Source organism: Coloeus monedula (assembly GCF_965178545.1).
Source record: "Coloeus monedula genome assembly, chromosome: 1".
NCBI lineage: Eukaryota > Metazoa > Chordata > Aves > Passeriformes > Corvidae > Coloeus > Coloeus monedula.
Genome location: NC_138781.1, coordinates 53,230,525 through 53,250,216, shown reverse-complemented (window position 1 = coordinate 53,250,216; position 19,692 = coordinate 53,230,525). Strand labels below are relative to the sequence as shown.

The 19,692-nt window shown below is 39.7% G+C and overlaps 1 protein-coding gene across 1 annotated transcript in view; it reads left to right on the top strand.

The window, feature by feature from the left end:
• The window catches only part of HECW1 (HECT, C2 and WW domain containing E3 ubiquitin protein ligase 1), a gene marked incomplete at both ends in the record, with an annotated part of 181,265 nt that overhangs the window by 72,408 nt on the left and 89,165 nt on the right, over positions 1-19,692 (top strand). Inside the window, one exon of the mRNA XM_082278039.1 lies at positions 12,568-12,646. Within this exon, the coding sequence (XP_082134165.1) occupies positions 12,568-12,646 (79 nt within the window). The remainder of the gene's footprint in view (positions 1-12,567; positions 12,647-19,692) is intronic.

Genomic DNA, 19,692 nt, shown 5'->3' with positions numbered 1-19,692 from the left:
CACTGAAATAATAGAGATCTTTCTGCCTATTCAGTTGGTCTTTCTCTCAAAGCCTGAGTAAACTATTGCACAAATACAGGCTAAATGCAAGTTTTTACACTGTGTTTCTTTGCGTGGCTATTTTAAATTACTTACTGCTATAAGGCATGTCACTGTGGACAGCTGCTTTGGAGTATCATGCAAAGTTCAAATAAATTGGTTTGGGTTGTGGTTTTTTGTTTGTTTTCTTTTCTTTCAGAAAAGAGCATGGGGACTTAGCTGTGGTTTCTGTCTGAGGTCTCCTGAGGCACTGACCAAGCTGCCCATGGTCTGTGTTGCAGCCAGAGCTGTAGCCGGCAGGTTTTCAGATGGGAGGGAAATATTTAGGACACACAGATGAGAAATGAGCTAAACATGTAAGTGGTGAATTTGCTGTGCAAAGGCAAAGTACAGTTTTACAAAGCTTTGATGCATAGTTGACCATACTGATAAATTTTTGGGTAGGTGTACAGATTATAAAGTCTCTGAACAACCCACAAATGTAACACAGATTTTAGTGGAATCGCATATTCCTAAGATAAAGTATACTGTGTTCCCTGTGGCCAGCTGGAAAGCTGGCACAGTGGGAGGAAAGCCGAGAGATAGGTACAAGACTTCTTCTTGTGTCCACACATCTGTGTCACATGTATCTGAATACAAACCAAGGCATGAACTTAAGCTGAGATGGGCAGTTGTGTGCCCAGTCTCTCACTCAGCAATTTTCAGCACATTTCAGCAGCTGTCATCTACCAGCATGCCTGTTTTCAAGCACTGCATGGATTTCTGTACATCAGAGCAGCAGCCAGACAAACAGCCATTCATGCAGAGGGAAAGAAGGAGGTCATAAAATTCGTTGAAGCCAGATCTGTAGCCTGCACTGAACCTATCTGTGTGTAGCTCCACAGTGAAGTTTCATATCTACCTACTACAGCTGATAGATGCCAGCAGTTTAGTCCTGATTGGATTTTCAGTAACCAAGGACTTGCCAGTAGCCAGTGTAATGGAGAAAAATAACTTTGTTTTCTTGAAATATCTTTCTTTTGTTTTCTTGTCTGCTTTCCTTAGTCCTGGAAAGAAGAGGGGCTGGGAGGAAGATCTGGGGAGAGAACAACATTATTGTAGTTTTGCAATGCATAATCCTTTATAAAAATAGCCAGTACTTAAGATCTCTTCTGAAATAACTCATACCCTCAGATAACCTAAAATCAGCTGGCGTGACTGAGGAAATGACTATGAGGTAAAGTTGCACATATTTATAACTGGTGGATTTGTAGGTAATTTTGAATGTTTGTGGAATAACTTGGCGGTTGTTTCAGTAGAAATACCGTAAGTAGGTGATAGGGAGGAGCAGGTGGTGACTGAAAGCCTGAAGGTTTTTCAACATCCCAACAGGCACCTGCAGGTATTTGCCCTATGAGTTTAGTGTGCATGGATGTCCATGTGCACACGCATGCAAGCCCTATCATGATCATGCCATCCTTTGTTTTATCTGTATGGTGAGTATATCTTGGAGTGCCTGTACTTAACTTCACACAAATCTGTGTGATCCAAAAATAAATTGATAATGTTGCATTGGGAAAAAGTTATGATGGGAGACAGTTAAAAAAAAGAAAGATGCATTAAAATTTATGTATCAAGACTTTATGCAGACTTTATGCTTCACAGTTGTCTTTTAGGTTTGCATTTCCTGATTTCTTGGAGCTTGACAGGATAATCATGTTCCCTTCACACAGTTTTGTTGATGGAATAAAGTTATATAACATTACATACTTTTCTAAAACATTTTTTCCTATAACTATTACTTGGACCTCTTTTGTTCTCAGGCTTTATTACAAGTGGGGAAATCGATGTAGGTCAGTATGTTATATATCAGCAAATGTGCATAAGAATATTTCTTTAATAGAATTGTGAACACTTTGTTCATTTTTAATTCTTGAATCTCTTGAGGAACATTTTTCCATTTCCATTAAATATCTGAGGTCTTTTTTCCCTGGCTGGCTAGCTGAGTTCTCAGGCAAGCTTGTCTCCATCTGTACTGAAAGCATGCATCATACCCCTACTCAATCATTTTAAAAGGAGGCTTAAATTCTTACATCTGTAAAGTCTGATGGAAAGCAACTAAATTGTTCTTACACACTTCCCTTTTTAACTGAACCAGTCTGATTTTTATTTACACTGAAACAGCTTTTGCCCTTATGCCTGTGTGGTAGGACTTCATGGTGAACCTAAGTTTAAACCACATTAATTAGACCACATGTTGATATTCTTAGCAACGGACCACCAGCACTGCTCATAATCCCCAACTAACCCTGGGTAATTGTTAAACTTCAGTTCACAAAATGCATAATGGACTATATCTCTGGTACCAATTTGTGGCTTTTGACTGGCAGACTGAAACTGTACTAGGACTGTGACTCCAGAGGTGAAGTGTTTAATGGCAACCAAGGGCTGTTACCATACAACTGATACAGCTATGTGGGAATATTTAAAACGTAATACCAGAAAAGTCTGGAGGTGCCACTGTTGTCAGGAAACCCTGGTTTTTAAAGCAGCCTATTTCTTTCTCTCATTTTTCCCCAAAGGATCTCACTTACCTTTGTCATAGGCAAGTTTGAAAGCTGCTGCTGTCAGGTTGGAGTTCTAAGAAAGCTGTAGTGATCACTGTTGAGGTATTGGGATTTTTATGGTGTTTGGCTTGGGTGTTTTGAGATGTATCTGAAAGGGCTGAAGGAAATTTTTTTAGGATGTAAAGATCTGGAATTTTAGAAATAAATTTCTTGCTTTCCTTGTAGCATCCTCCACTGCTTTTTCCTTTGTTTTCCACTTTTCTTCTATAGACCCTTGCCTTTTTTCCTCTTTTCTGGTTCTACTTTTCCTTTTCTAGTATATTTCTTTCACTTCTTTTTGGGCTTCTTCCTTTCAAGGTTTTGAAGAGCTTCTGGATTAGGAGAGGTCTAGACTGCCTGAAAAGCATGCTGTACTCTGACCACAGCCAGCCTTTAGGACCACTTGGCTGCCTCTCAGACAGGTGGCTGATAACTGTGTGAGCCTCACAGTGCGGTGGTCAGAGCTGGCAGGAGCACCCAGGCATGTGGGACATCTCCTCCTTTGCTGTGGGGCTGAGCTGTGGCTTTGTCAGGCTTAGCTTGCAGGTCCGCTGGAGTTAATGATTCGTCTGAAGTGACAGCACTCCTGCATTTAGTTGACACCATTTTCCCCTCCTGTTGTATTTAATGACTTTATGTTCAGAAGCCTTGCATCCAATATGCACCAGGCCAAATACTTCACAAGGCTTTTGGTGGCAACTGAATTGCTGCAATTAATTCATCTGTTACTGGAGATCAGATTTTGTAAAAGCTGCTTCTTCCCAGAAGTCGTTGCCATACCTCAGGTTTGCTGTAAAGCCCTGCCACGGTCATTTTCAGGATGAGTCTGGCCTCTGTTTTCTTCATCCTTCAGACTGGACTTTACATACAAGGAGTGGCAATAGAGCTGGATTAATTTATTCAGTCTTAAGGGAAGTCTTACGTGGAACGTTACTGCTGCCTTTAACTACCTCGTGGGATATTGCAGGGAAGGAGGCAGACTCTACTCACAGCACAGCAGGTCATAGACACAAGTTGCAACAAGAGACATTCTGATTAGGCTTCAGGAATATCTTTTTTCTCAAGATGGTAGTCTTACATTAGAATGGGTTTCCCAGAGTGCTTGTGGGATCTCCTTCCTTGGAGATACTCAGAAATGAACTGGACAGGGCCCTGAGTAGCCTGCTCTAAGTTCGACCTGTTTTGACTGAAGGGTCAGGTGACTTCAGGAGATCTCTTCCAACACTGTTCATTCTATGGCAGTTTGATTACAATCAGTATTCCCACAAGCCCACTTCACTGGAGAAGGCTGTTGACTTTTTAAAGCCTGCTGTTCTAGAAAGCAGCAACCTAAGAAAAACAAAACATCAAATGCTGTGGACAGCAGAAGCCAGTTGGAAAACGAAGGCTATTTTTAAATAGAAAATACTAAAATAAAACAACCACAAAACCAGATAAATAGCAAAACCAGCAAACAACAACAACAACAACAAAAAAACCAAAAAACAAAACAAAGAAAAAAAACCAATGGGTTTACCAAGGTGAGATAAGCAGTTTCTGCTGAGTATAAGGGATCTGCTAAAAGGAGAAACAGAGTGTGAATGAGGCTGCATTAACTAAGTGAGACTGTAAATACTATAAAAGGAGATATTTTTTTTTTCTTCTCGGCTTTGTCCTTTCTGTGGCATCATAACTAGAAAAATGCTCTGTGTAGTAAAATGTTTTATTAGGAATTCAGCAAGTTTGAGGGACTTTAGAAGTAGCACAGATATTTCTCTACTTTTAAATTCAGTCTGTAAATCTACAGCCACCTCATTTCTGCCCAAAGTAGGACCCAAGGTTGAAAGTGAAGTGTCTGTAACTCACTTCTGGAAATAAAGGTATTCACAGTTGAACTGGTATTTGAGGCATTCATTTAGAAGAATGGGCATTGTTTGCTGCCTAACTGCTTCTTTTATACTGCAAAGGGTCATTGACTCGGTTCCCTTGTCCACACGATTTGACAGCATGACTAATGCTCTGAGCCCTTCTTCAAACATAGCTTAGCTGAAAGTTAGGGCTCTCTCCCTCACGTGTCAGCATTACTTATCTGTGCACTCGTCCCATCCAAACTATGTTACAAGACTGAGGAGTTTCTGAAGCTGTAGTGAAGGCAGCTGCTGTCTAATAGTTTCCTACCTTCCAAAGACATCGTGGATGTGTCAGTGTTTTCACTATATTTGCCCTATGTTTTGGTGACTGGTCATTTCTAGGCAGAGAGAAAAGGTGTTGGCAGCAATTTTTTAATTCTCCATACAAACAAAGTGTTTTCATGAAAAGGTTGAATTTGAAGTCTGTGGGGCAACTTTTATGCAAAATTACATGATCCAATGGCCTCTTCATCTGTCAGTGGTAAACCTCCCAGTTATTTTAGTAGCTTGCAGGATATCGCTTAGCTGTTCCAGAGAGGATAATATTTACAATCAGTTCTTGCTGTCAAGAGTGCTTAAGCACATAAATACTCTATGTATGGACCTGTCAGGTTTACAAGGTCAATCCTGTTCTGCATTAGGCAGCTCCCTGGTGTAAATCTGATCATTACCTCAGATTTTCTTGTAGGTTTTTTTAGTGGATGGTGGTAACACTGGGAAGCACAAAACTGTTTAGCAACCACAAAAAGCCACCTTTTCTGCTAACTAAACCAGATTTTGTTTTGAACATTGGGGCTGTAAAATACTGTCATGTCTTAGACCACTTACCTTGCTGAGAGACTTCTTAAGGCTCACAGGGTCATTAGTGTCAAATAGCATTCAGTCTCAGAACCAGTGTGGGGGCAGTTGGTGGGATATGCTGTGGAAAATGGCCCTCCCAGAAGTTTGATAGGTGTAAGTAAAAGATCTGCTGCTTAGATATAGTCCAGCCATCAACCCAGAAACAGCAAACCAAAGCCTACCACATGCATGTGTGATTGTCTTTAAGTATCTGAAAATCTAAGACTTTATTTAAATTAAGTTTCAAAGAGTGATGGAAGACCAGAATCTCTAATCAGAGCTTTTCCTCTGCTGCCAAAGGATAACCGAAGTTTATTAGGCAGAGCTGTTGATACAGTTAAAAATCTGAATTTAATAAATTTTTGGAAGAAAAAAATATTGGACTCTGTGGAAGATACTGGTTTCTTGCCTCAGTCCTTGATTTTGTTTTAATTGGAAGTGTTTGCTCCTAACATCCTTATTTGAGATTCTGGTTATGCTGAAAGAGCATTCTACACACACAGGATTGGTCAGGGAATATGAAATAGCTTCATGCCAACATGGAAACCTCCATATACTTGGTAGGTACTCTCACTGGATGTCCTCTTGTCGTAAGCCTGTTGATAGTTGCCTTCTAGAGGACTTCACTGATGATACTAAGCAGCAAGTTTTTTTCCAGTGTTTTAGTTTGGCTGCCACAGTTTGTTATCTGGTGAAAGAATCTGGTGAAAGAATTTGTAATATTTTCCATGGGAGGAAAAAAAAAATTACTCACTTCCTTGCTACCTATTTAAGGGGTTTTGAGGACAAAAGTTTTGGAATTAAAAGCTTCTGTCTTCTGGGAATAAATGAAATAATAAATAAACAGTGCTGCAGGATGGGGCAAAAAGTGTTTTCTGCAGAGAGAGGGCAATTGTCATATGCCCACAAAAGGCAAGTTCTCCACTTAATTAGGGAATGGCATTGAGAAGGTGGTGTATTACAAGGCTAGAATGCTCCGACAGTGGCACACGGGGAAGCCTCTGTGTGTGTGGTCACAGTCCTTCAGGGACGTGAGCTGGCGGCAGAGTGCCCAGCAGGAGTTAGGCTGCTGCTGGAGAAGCTGGCAGCTGTTTGGAAGCACCTGATAGAAAAATACCACGGTGCCAGCACAATGGCTTAACAAGCTAACAGGATAAGTGGAATATATTGCATTCAAGAGCTGGATAATTCTGTCAGCAGAGTGGGGGTTGCAGCTGAAGCACTGCCACTAATTAGGGGTAGATTTTTCAAAGTGGTGCCTGGGATTATAGACATAATTCTGTCAGTGGCAGTCAGGGAGCTCAGATCCGCATTTGTTCCTTTCAGAATTCGCTCCTTGCATCCCAGAGCAGCTTCTTCACTGGAGAAGCCAAGCAATGGTATAAAAGGAGGCACTCAGTCTGTGTTTGCTTAGTCAATTTATTTTACAAAACAGTTTATTTTTAAATTCAGCACCTGGCAGGAAATGGGAGTTCACCCATTTGCAGATCTACTGAGGAATTCCCTCTCTAAAGAAGATGGTAGAATATGAAGTGTGAACTCAGGATGATATCTGATATTCTCTTACTGTGATAAGATGCTTCACTGCTGCACTGTAGAAAATGTAAGCCTTTTTCCACTTGTTTTGGAGAGTTGACCTAATGTTAAGCATTCAGTGAAGTCAAGAGTGCACTAGTAAAAGCCAGCAGAAATAGGTTAGGGGAGAATAAATTTTTGAGGACTGTTCTGGACTCCCGTGCCATGTGCACACAGTCTATTAAAACAATGGCTCCAAGCTGGTGTAAACTGAAATCAGCAAGGCTGTTAATCTTACTTATTTTGCTTTAAATCTGCTGGCAAGTTCAGTAGTCTTGAAAAGCAGAGAACAGAGAACTGGAGCTTGAAGCAAGTGTAGTGCAGGCAGTGACTGGATAGCCTCTCTTCTGCACTGCAACATCACATCTTTAGCTCTGACACATCTAGCAATACCTTTTCTGTTTGCTGATGCACAGTTTGGGGCTAAGTTGAGGCTATTTTTCACCTTTGATTTGAATCAAGCACAGGTTGCAGCCTTCCCTTTTTGCAGTGCTCTAATCTACTGCTTTTCATCCTCAGAGCCAGTGTGTACAAACAGAAAGTATTTTGCTGCTTTATGTTTGTGGTTTCCAGTCTTCTTTCATTGTAGACTTCCATCTTGATTATAGTCTGGATAGTACTGCTTGGAAGTGTGAGCTCTTCTGAATACTTTGATATGTTCTTAGATCTACTTTTTAAAAGAAAAGCTCTTGTGAATAGATAGTATTGCTCAGGCTAGAGCTTTGCCAGTTTACAGTACCTGACTGTTTAATCTGTGTTAGATATTACTGTAGTTGCAATCTGTGCCGTCAGTGTAAAATATTCTAGGTTTTAATTAGCATCTTGTAAAATTGGAACTTGATTATATTGAGCATTAGGTCATGCCCATGATGTTCACCATGATATAAAGTCAGTGGAAGCAAACAGGTAGTGCAGCACTTATTTTAATATCACTGCAATTTCCTCTTTTTAAATGGAAGAAATACTGGCCTATGTGAGGTAATTTATATCAGTTAAGTGTTGCCATTCTTTTGCAGCAGAAGCTACTGATACAGAAGTGCTTTGGCTGTCAGTGAAGAGTAAGATTACTTAACCTAAGTGTTTCTTCTACTTACGGGAAAAGAAAATTCTCTTAGCTTTGTTGAATCTCTTCATGTGAGCGCAGTGGCAAAAATGTCCTCTTCCTTCTGGTGAGGAAGAGTGCTACAGAACACTAAGACATAAGAGTATTTTCCTGTTCTGTGTGTGGGAAAAGGAGTAAGTGCTTGTATTTGTCAGCTGTGCATGTCTAGCTGTGGTAGATGCATGTAATAAAATCATATTTATCCTGTTTTGTATCAGCAGGACTTTAAGAATAGTTAAGTTGTGCTGCACGATAGACAAACATGCTAAAAGGAATTTAATGCTGCAAAGGAGGTTTTGCCAGCATGCTGCACTGTTACTGGTCACTGTGGTGTCCAAAAGCAGATTTTCTAGTACAGCACAGTTACAACAATTAGTTTGTTCCAGACCTCTATTTACACTGTACCTGTATCCAAAAGTATTTGCCTCAGCATAACCTAGAGCAACAGGGAGGCTGAATAGGGGCAGCCTAAGTGTGCCCTGTAAGCCACTTTATTTTCAGGGGCAAGAGCATTGTCCTTGTTACTCTTCCACATATTTAGGTAGACTAGTGAAGGGAAAGGTATTTTAGGAGATATTTTTAATTAGTTGTGAGAATCTCTGTTTCTGGCTTTCTGCTTAGACAAATTTTTAGTTATGTGCTTGGAATTTTGCCTCAGCAAGAACCGATGGACTGTAATACTGTGGGATTTCTCAAAATGATTTTTTTTTTTTTTTTCATAACACATACCATGGCTGAAGAGGAAGGGAGTCTCAAGGGCACCCTTTGCTAGCATGAAACCTGCCTCCTTTCTCATTCAGGGTCACATAACTTCCTTCTAGCATTTGCAGGAACTACTCACAAGGAAAAGTGATTCCAGGACAGGACTATTATTTTTAGCTTTCAGTCATCTCCTTCAGTCTTCTTTTTCTCTGTATGGAAAAAATGAGAAGCACTACCAAAGCTGTACCATGTCCTGAGGTCAGCAAGTCCCAACAGGCTTCAGTCTGGCCTCAGGTACCTTCCCATGTTTCACAGTTAATCACAGTCAAATGCTGGTCGTCGTCTTTCGCCTTGCTTCAGAGGCTGGGAAACTATCACAGACCAGAAGATTTTACAGTGTGTGTTTATTGGAGAATATTTTAAAGGAAGTACAGATACTTCTCTGTTTAAATGTATGTGCTCCCATCAGTGGCAATGATGCTGGCTCCAATTGCATGCAAGGAAATCAAAAGGAGGTTTGAACACAGTTCAGGAAGCCTTTGGTTTTTGGAGAGAGATTCAGCTAGGCTTGAAGTTGCAGCTCATGTCCCATCTTCATGTCTAGATATAGCAGAAGCATGTAGTAAAAGCATATTAATTCTGTTTTGTATCAGCAGGACTTGTAAAATAATTAGGCTGGGTTGCACAATGTGCAAAAATGGCATTATAAACTAAAAATATCAAGCTAATTCAGGCTGAGCTCTCACTTCAAGGGCATAACAAAGCACAGAAGTTATTGAGGAAAAATTACATTTGGTCCTTTTCGTGTGAAGGACTTCAAGCCCATAGGATGTCAAGTGATGAGATGAATGTTGTCTGTCTGTCAACTACTGTGTTTTAAGTGGCAGTTGAGAAGATAGAGGGGTTTTTACCTCCTGCTGACTAAATTCAAGGTTTACTTAGAGTGACAAAACTCCCAGTGTAATTATATTGCAGCCACTAAAACCAGTCTGGATTTCCTTCATGATTAATGGCAAGCAGGACAGTATGACCTGTGCATGTCCCCATCCCAGGCCTCAAGATACTGGGAAACCCAGTTGATGTGGTGGATGGTGAGCACTGGTGACCACTCACCCTCTTTTGCTCTGCCCTGCATCAAGTGCAGCCTTGTCCTCATTACTGGGGACAGTCTGGTATTGCATTAGAAAGCAGTGAATCCAAACTGCAGCAAATAGCTCTTCTTATTTTCAGAAAATCAGACTTAATGTCCCCCTCCCTTTCTTCCCTGCTGTTCCTTCTGACTTCTTGAAATGCCAATATTAAAATGTAATCACTTTTATGGCTTTCCTATTACCCTTCCCATTCTTAGAGAGAGGATGTTTGCTTGCTCCCGAGCCTGCTCTGCCATGACCCATGTCACGGGTGAGAAGGTTCTGTGTATGTGTGAGGAGAGTGTCAGACCAGTGCCTTCAGACCACTGGAGGATGAGGAGCACAGGTTTGTGATGGTAGAGCTACACAGGAGGCTCAGTTGTATGAAGTCTTTAATGGTGCATCCCAGGTCTCAAACCCAAGGACAAAAGCCTCTCTCCTTCAGCCTTTCTACCATGCGCTCCCTTTCTCATCCACCTGGCCAAGAAGAAAATTGGAAAAACTTCCAGCAAGTGTTGCATTTTGCTAAGATTAAGTGCTAGGCATTCTCAAAGTGGCTGGCATGCTGATGAAGTGCTGCAGCTCAGAGAGTTATGTAGGGGTCAGCTACCGAGGATGCAACTTGTTTGCACAACAGAGCTGGCTTTTAGTACCCCTGATTGCATGGCTGAGTGGTGAGCCCTTGACAGGATGCTGTGGGGTGCACCTGCTTCACAGAACAGATGGACCCTTCAGGAGCAAATCAACTTATTTTGTTGTTGTTTCACTTACGGGACTGTATGTGTTATTACTCCCGTTGTGTAATGGCAAGCTTTGCCTTCCAAGTTTGACCATGCTGAGGATGCTTTACCTGTATCAGGATTTGTGACAACACTCTATTATAAAGGTCTCCATACAGTTTCACTAATGTTGATAAGGCCCCTGAAGGATCATTTAATGGCAACATATTTTTAAGTTTTGGACAGGTTTGCAGGACCCCATCAGAACTACCCCAGTTTGTTCAATGTGTAGTCTGCTGAACTATTCATACTGGCATGATGTATGACATACTTGGCAGGTCTGAAAAAAAACCCAGAGTAATGTTGAAGGACTGGAAAAAAGCACATTTTCCAAATGTGCACATATCTAGAGTGGTTGGCCCAGTTATTATCCTGGACAAAATCATGAAAAGACCATAAAAATAAGCATTAAAGGGTAATGTGTAATTAATATGAGGCAGTGACATACTATGAAAAATACATGTTGACAAGGAAATGTCATTGTTTCTTGATGGGATCACAACTTCGGCTGGTAAAGGTTGCTGAGTTCTTGTCATAAAATTCCCATAGACACATATATTCTGAATTAAATGTGTCTCTATCCAGAAATCAGTGGTGGCTTCAATAAATATATTGAAACCTACTTTGCTGAGAAGGCCAATAGTGCAATTGCAACTAATTAGCTGTGATCCAATAGGGGTGTTTCTACTGGAATTTATTCGTAGTCCCTCTCTGCTCAGTACCTTTTATCCCATTTAGATAGTCTGAAAGAAACAAAATGATTATGACTAAAAGTCAGGTCCAGAAGAAACCATTATTTTACAAGGATGTCTAAATTCAACCCATACATTTCTGATCTAGGCCTCATCTGCGTCTGCTTGTTTAATCCCTGCTAGCTGGGCTACAGTACCCACTTGCCCATGTTTTGCACTATCTGGGGGCAGAGAGCAGCTTGTTTTCTAAGTTAAGCTTGACTACACAATATTTAATATACCGAGCAATGAGTCATAGCTGAGTGGGATTTCAGTTACTGTTTCCCATCAGAAATTGGAACTTCACTGCATAAATAGTGTTTTTCTTTTTTGGCTGAAAGCTGAATGGCAAGAGTGACACGGAGCTGCTGCTTCCCGGGGGCAGAGCAGCACTTGGTTTGACTCCAAAGTCAGTGGGAAGCAGTACTGGTAGCGCCACCTCCCTGCTGAACTTGGAGTCTGACACCCGATGGCATCTCCTGTGCCCTGCTCAGAGACTCCGCGTGAAAACTACTGGTAGTGGGTTTCTCCTGATGCCCCAGGCACTGGCCCATAGGTGTTCTTGCTTCCCAGTTCTGATCACAGCCAGAAGGCAGCCAGGTGCCTAATTTGCACAGCAGCAGCTCACCAATAAACTTACTGAGCCAAGGACTGACATTAAAAACTGAACTGTGGAGTACAAAGAGTAATCAATAGATTTTTTTTTTTTTCCCAGCTCACCCTCAATGTGTATTGTTAGCAAAATTCACAGTAGGTTTTTATGCAGGGTATTAGTAATCTCTCAGAAGTCTTTCTCCAAGGTATGCAATAAACTTTCTGGAACAAGGTTTTCCACACAAGTTACAAAGATGGAAGTTGTTTCAAGAGGTGATAGCCACATCCCCATCCTTGTGTACTACTTTTATCTCCCGATTAATAAGTAGTTCCTTTTTGGGTGAAGAACTCCTGTATTCAAATTACAGTAGTATTTTTGCATCATTCTGGTTTTTTAAGAGAAAGCTTCCAGGAAGGGATGACTTAGGCCATTAATGGTTAAATGATTACCTAGATAAAAACATTACTTTGATCTCTAGTCATATAATTGATTCTTGGTTGTAAAACTAACTAAGAATCTGTAAAAAAGACAGTTACTAAGCAATTGCTCTGTTCAAGAGTTGCTGGAGACTGCTCTTTCTCATAATTCTTTATCTTCCAGCAGATTTTTAAAAGCATCACCAATGAAGACTCAATCCAGGGACAAGGAAGTCGGAGACTAATAAGTTTTTCATTGTCAGGTAAGTCACTGCTGATATGAAAGTTTTAAGCCCAAAGAGTTGGGGATTGAAGTTACTAGAACCTTAAATGTACATGTGTGTGTAGGTACATGTATGTATATACTTATGCATGGATTCTTTTTCGGTTGCTCTAGAAGTAATGCTGAGGTAGAGAAAAGATATCTATGATTGTTGCCACACTCTTTTCCTTCAGTGAGAGTTATGTGCTATAGTGTCTTGTTCAAGTAGAGTTTTGGGGCCACATTAGGTTCTTCTGTTTACAATTAAATATGTAGGTCAGGGAAAGCAAGATCAAAGGCATGTGCTTTACTTACAGAGGAAAATGTGGTTTGTGGTAGTACTCTGTTCCTTGGAAAGCATGTTCCACAGTCATGGTCTGGACATGAGGCAGATCCATGTGCTGTGGTGCAGAAGCTTTCTCCATATTGCTCAAAAGTGACTCTCAGACTTCTTGAGCCAGAAGATTGCTCTCACTTCTCTGCATTTCGTGAAGAATGCTCAGCCTCATTACTTGGCACATCACTGCAGGTTTTAAAGGCTTAATATGTTTCCATGTAACAGCTATGAACCATTTGATCTGGCTTTGGTAAGAACAATCTGTAAATCATGTCTGTAGACAGAAACCAGTTTGTCAAAAGAGAGTGGTTATGAGCATGGCTCTCATTTTGGAGTTTTATGCTTGCTGGTTGGTTTCCATATTTTTTTAGCTCTTGGAAGACAGAAGTCCTTGACTTGACTTGGAAATTCTTTGAGCAAGTAGTACACAGTAAAAAAGTTACCCTAGTTCAAAAGTTTTACAGGCATAGACCTTGAAGTTTAAAGTCCTACTCTTGGACAAGCATCTCATTGTATGATTGGGTTTGGCCATATGATTTATTTCAAGCTTCCCTCTGTTAAGCATGCATGTCAGTGCTTTTCCTAATTAGGCAGACAGTGTGGTTCTTGAGAGGTTGTATAGGGTACATGGCAAATCAGACTGAGATTGGGTAGGGCTTTTTAACACATGGCTGCTTTTGCCAAGTTGCACACTGGACATCCACCCATCAATTGATAAAACCACAGGTTTAGCTCAACAGAAATAAAGAAGTAGACTTAGTATTTTTTAGCGTCAATAAATAATCTTACACAGAAAATTTGGCCCAGAACTAGTTACAGTTTTTCATTCTCTCAGATTCTCTGGCCTAGTAAGCCAAGAGGTGTCAAGAGTAGTAATTTGTGAGACTGTTAAATAATGTGGTCTCAGTGGGCCCTTTTATAAACTAGAGTATCTAATTTACAGCTTGATATGAAGTATACAAAGACTATACCTCATAATACATTTGGGATATCTTATTCCAGTGATCCACAAGCAATTAATCTGCATATATATCACATCCATATTAACAACATCATCACAGCCAGGTATTTGAAAGGCTTTGATAAACTAATTTGGCAATTATTTTATCAAAAATCTAAGTTATCAAAATAGTTCCATTTCAGTCTTTTCTGAAATTAACAGATTAACACATCACAAGGATTTATTTATTACTTTCTTAGTCAACACCACAACAACAAAATGTTGTCTCTCTCAAAGCAAAATTATTGCTAATCATATCTCTATTATGCTAGCTAATAAAATGCAAATCAAGGCAGACCTCCCAGAGGCATTGGAAGGAACTGGGATTCCTTTCCATTTGCACTGCTATCTCAGCAAAAAGTAACCCCTCTGTTGTCACAAGTCCTTTTGGCTCATACAGAGTTTTCCTTTTCAATATCTGTATTTTGGTATACTGTCATCTTCAGTCATTATTAACTAATAATGACTGTATTATTTAATACAGTCATTACTTAAAAGTTAGATTTCCAAATTATGGTTGATTTAATTGCAGTTAAAAAAAAAGTGGCAGGGCATTAGTGTGACTGGAGCTCGTTGCACCAACGCAGAGCCATCATGCCCTAAGCAGTCTGTCATCTAAAGAATGCAAGAGGAGCTATGCCTTCTGCCACATAATTTTTTAAAAAGGAAAAGTTAGTAGAATGGGAAAGAAAAATCTCAAAGTAGGCCAAATCCCAAGAAATGCTGAACAACATGAGTGCATTTCAGATGACTTGTATTGCTTTCTCTACTGCTGAGACAGTCCAGTGAGACCCTGTGTTAAAATGAACTGTGTAGAAACAGGGCTTTTTTCTAAAAAGCTGTTGACAAAATGCTTTATTCTTTCTGTAGTTTATTGAGTATTTGCTTGGACAAAATCCAGCTGGTTTCACTGGAGGATTTTTTTGAGAAAAGATTTCTGGATTGAATAAAAATGTCAAACAATGAAGAAGGTGTAAAATGATCCTTCAAGGCATGAGAAGATGGCTAGCTTCTTGAGAATGGAAATAGCAGAGAGTTTGCACATGTCACTAGGAGGGTTTTTTATTTCATGTTTGCTTCCTTGAAGACTGGAAGTTGGTTCTGTGTAAGACTGGTTCAGATTAATAGGTTCACTGGCAACGGTGATCTCAAGGAAGATAATTTTCCATGATTAAGCTTCTTAATCATTTTTATGATGACTGTATTATTATAGCTTCCATTATTTAAAATACCAAGAGAAATATTTTAAGCCTAATTTAGCTAGACTGAAAAAAGCCTTTAAGTAAAGCTCTGCAGTCCACTTCGCTTTTACTTTCCAAACTTGCCTTTTCCAGTCTTACCAGTGAATGTCACACTTCCAGTAAGATGGCTGAAAAGCATCAGAGCTTTCCTGCATGAAGTACAGAAGGAAAAAATGCGCTAAGCTTCCCGAGATATACATCACTGCAGGTTCATGGTTTAGCAGCAGTGTAACGCATTTGCTGAAGGCCCTTAAAACCAGTCTTGTTGGCTGGTATATTTAGAAAGCGTTATCATGAGATTTGCATAATATGCCTCCTAGCTCAATGTTGCATCGAATAACTTCTTTCAGGTCTTAATATTTCACATATCTCATGTGTTTGCACACTTTATTTATAAGTGTTCTTGGGGAACAAATGGCCAGAAAATCTGAATATTTCACAAAAATTCAGGCATTTATCCTCATCACAGCTCTCTGAGAATGTTGTTAGTTGCTTTTGTGTAGCATTCAGACCAGGTATTCAGATAATATCAGTTACCTGATATTACCTGATATTATATAAACAGTTGTCAGTTTATAGAAGAGCATAAATCACAACTGAAAATAGTATAAGGTCATTATGACAGGAGTTGGTAGCATGAAATGCTTGTTCAGGAAGCATATATATAATGCACTTTATTTTCCAACAGTTTTTTTAAGTCCCAGTGACTGTCTTTATAACTACTAATCCCATTACTTTTTCTTACTTGTAAGATCTTGTGTCAAGGTGAGGTGGCTTTTTAGCACCTCCTGTACACCTTGTGCCTGCAAAGTACTGCCAGGCTCTAGACAGCCAGTTTGAAAGGCCTCAGAAGGCTTTGAATTAAAGTACTCCATTATCCTATTTAACACAGGACGCCTTGCCCCATGGTGGTGAGCTTTGTGCGAGTGGCTCAGACGTATCTCACAGACAGGTGTGTAGTCAGTATCTGAGGATACCAAGATGGTACTTTGCTCCAGTGGTTAATCACTTGCAGTGATAAAAACACCCCCTTGCTGTGATAAGCTGTTCACATTAATGGTTCAGACTTTTTTCTGTGTTTTCCTTCTTGATGAAGATGATTTAAAAGGTAGCCTGTCTCTCTGACATTTTGGAATAATTAATTCCACTACTCTTTTTCATTTATTAATACAACTATTTTCTTCCTAATACCTCTGCTGCCCTTCTTTTACACAAATGAGAAATCCTTTTGTTTTTCTTTGAAGCATTTACAGCTAGAAAAAAATATTTTCTCCTCTTTTTCACTGTCTTTAATATTTTGTCTGGGAACCCTGTGACAGAAGCATTTTGGTTTATCTGATCTATTTAGTCTTTTTTTTTAAATCTCAGATCTTAAAATACCTCCTTGTGCAACTAAACTAGCCTTTTTTTCTGCATTTTATTTTAAAAGAGAAGTGAAGTCTGTCTATATGTCTGTAGATTTCTAAGGGCAGAAAGGAGCACTTTATTTAACCTCTTGCATATCATCAGTTACAGAATCTCATTCGGTAGCTGATGAAGTCAGTCATCTGTTGTACTTTAGGCAGTATCTTTCTCAATTCCCCTGCATTAGTTTGCTGTGTTGGATTTTAAGACTTCCTATCATTGCACATTACTGTTTGATTTCTAAAATTCCTTAATATTTGCTTCTTGAAATCGCATTAATAGCAGATGCAATACTTCCGCGAATCCATGCTCACTTCCTTCCAATAAAGTTTGGTATCATACGCTGCTGCATGAGTCAAATTGGCATTTCAATAAATGCAATATTCCTGTGCTCTTACTATTGAAATGTTGGTCCACTGATAGTAACTAAAAGAGCTTGTATTGCTTTAAAAGCACATGGCTGAGAGGCAGTACCTATGTGCCTCCTGTTGAATCTTTAGCAAGCAGTTTTGTTGTTCCTTGTTTTTAAGCCATTCCTGTCTCTTAGGTAGCTCAGCTCTGTAGATGAACTGCTGCCCTCTAAGATAGGTTCTGTTTGTTCTGTCCAAGGTCGGCAAAAGAAACACTCTACAAAAGGAACAGTGACATATCAGCACTCTGACAATTACCTTCCTTCATTGGTAGTCAGTCTAGATACCAGTTCTGTTCAAGTATATTTTTTCAGTGTAAGAACCCGAGTTGATAGCTCTTCAGGAATTCACAAAGGAAATCTGAAGGGAAATGCTGGAGCTGTCCATTGACATCCTAATTAGCAACTCTCTTGTGGTGATGGATTATGAAGATGGTTTGTTGTGCTTTGATACATGACCTATCAGGATCTCAGTAAGATGACAGTATTTTATATTTACTGCCATTAATGGACAGATCATAGAATGAATTCCGTTTTGGTATTCCTCAGGCTAGATCATAATCTAAATTGACTGTGATCATTGCAGTAACACTGGGGCTTTTCCAGTGTCCTGTTAACTTCATTAGTTCTGCTTTTAGGTGTGTTCTGGGCAAGTTTGGCCTAACTTAAGATGTCTTCATTTTCTCAAGGGGTCAGATGGCTCATGAGGAATATGTCTCATTTCCTGGTCCTGAGATCGTGAGGCTAGTATGCTAAATATGAAAATGTGAATTCAGTGGGTTGACTATAGAATTTCTTAGGGTTAATAACTTCTGCCATAAGTGCCAGTATAGATACCTGCAAAACATGAATTGTCGTCACTTGGATGGTGCTTGGGAACACAAAGGACATTCAATACTTGGCATTTTTTGGAAGGAATTTGCCATCTGTTTTAGAGTATCAGTATCAGTTTCTCAAAACTAGTAGCTCTGCTACTTACTAGTCTTTGACCCTTCTTTTGGGTTGTAGGCTCTGGGTACTTCAGTGACATAGAATATGCACCATCAAGTGACTAGATGGACTGAGTCTTCTTGAGATACATATATAAACAGCACAGAATAGCCTTGTGTGTTATTTCTAGGAAAATTCTATTGGCAAAGTCTTCTCATCCCTTGGGGAGAACAGCTTCCAGCTCCCTTAACTTACTTCTGACATACAGATGACCAAAGTAAATGTAATTAATTTAGAAAACAGACTGCTCCAGGGTCTGGTTCTCTATCTGATTATCCATCCTTTTCTGTCATGCTCCTATATGGAGCATGGGTCTGGTCAAATACCTTGCTATGTCTGCAGGGAATTGAACTAACAACTTTATGGTAGTTTTGCTCTTCGTTACTGTCAGAGAATCTCCTTCCTGAGCGTGACAAAACATGACTCTTCCATGAGCTTTTGAAAGTTTAATGACTTGTACTGAGGCAAAATCAAACACTGTAAAACACAGATGTGTTCTAGCTGTGTTGTTGGAATTGACATCCCCACCTGGCTCCAATAAATACACTGGTTCACCACAAAAATAAGAATCTCCATCACTATCCTGTCACCAGTGCCCCAAAGTTTATGATGCTGCATGGCAAATAGCTTTGCCAAATGCTCCTTTATAAAGCAGACAGGGGAGTCTATGGCACACCTTAGGGATAGAGGGTACATGCATGCAAGTGACCTAGTGTAAAGCTTCCTTAGGTCAATCCAGGCACCTGGAGATCAGCATATATGGAAAGAAAGCTCTGAAGTTGGAACAAATTCGTAAGTCACATGAGGACAACAGCAGGCAGCAGTTAGTACAAGACATTTTTCTCCAATGAAGAGAGCCTAGCTGAAAGAGGATGCATGTACTTACAAGTAGTGCAAGTCTGTGGCAGTGAAAGGCTGTAATTACTTGTCTTTACCTGGATTCCTTCCTTCTGTCATCTGTCATGAGACATGGCCTGACATTATTAGACTGTTACATGTATATAACCTCTTTCACACTCAAGTGTGAAATGAGATACTGCCACATGGTATTTAACTTTTTATTTAAGAGACTGGATGAAAATACACCTTTGCAAACCATAGAGCAGTTATCTTTGTAGCATTTCCTCATATGCCTCCAAGAAATGTGCTATAAAACTACAGTGTACAGCAGGGTATGTCCCAGCCTTCTGGAATTCATTCATTCCACCAAGGATTTAGCTTCAGACTTTCACTTAAAAGTTTAGTATCTTCTGAACCTTTTTTCTGAAGATGATAGAGAAAAATATTTGCATTTGGGAAGGCAGAATAGCTGGGATTCTTCTGTTGGGGAGTCACACAGGAGTGGTAAGACTTACAACAACAAGTTACAGCAGATAGGAACAGGACGTACACATAGATTTTGCTTCAAATTAAACGAAATTCTGGTTATCTGCAGATATCCATGTAGCTTTATTAAGAGCTTTTTCAGTTTTGATGCTCTGTTTTTCATGGTGATGAGAATTTGGGGTGAGATATATAATTGGGATATTTTTCCTTGGGAAAGCTATTTCTGCTATTTCTGTTCATACTTCAGACAATAAAATTGAAGTTTCCAACTGAATTTTTAACAAAATTTGTTGTATCATGTAATTTCAGCAAGAAAATTACACAAATAAAATTTCATGCT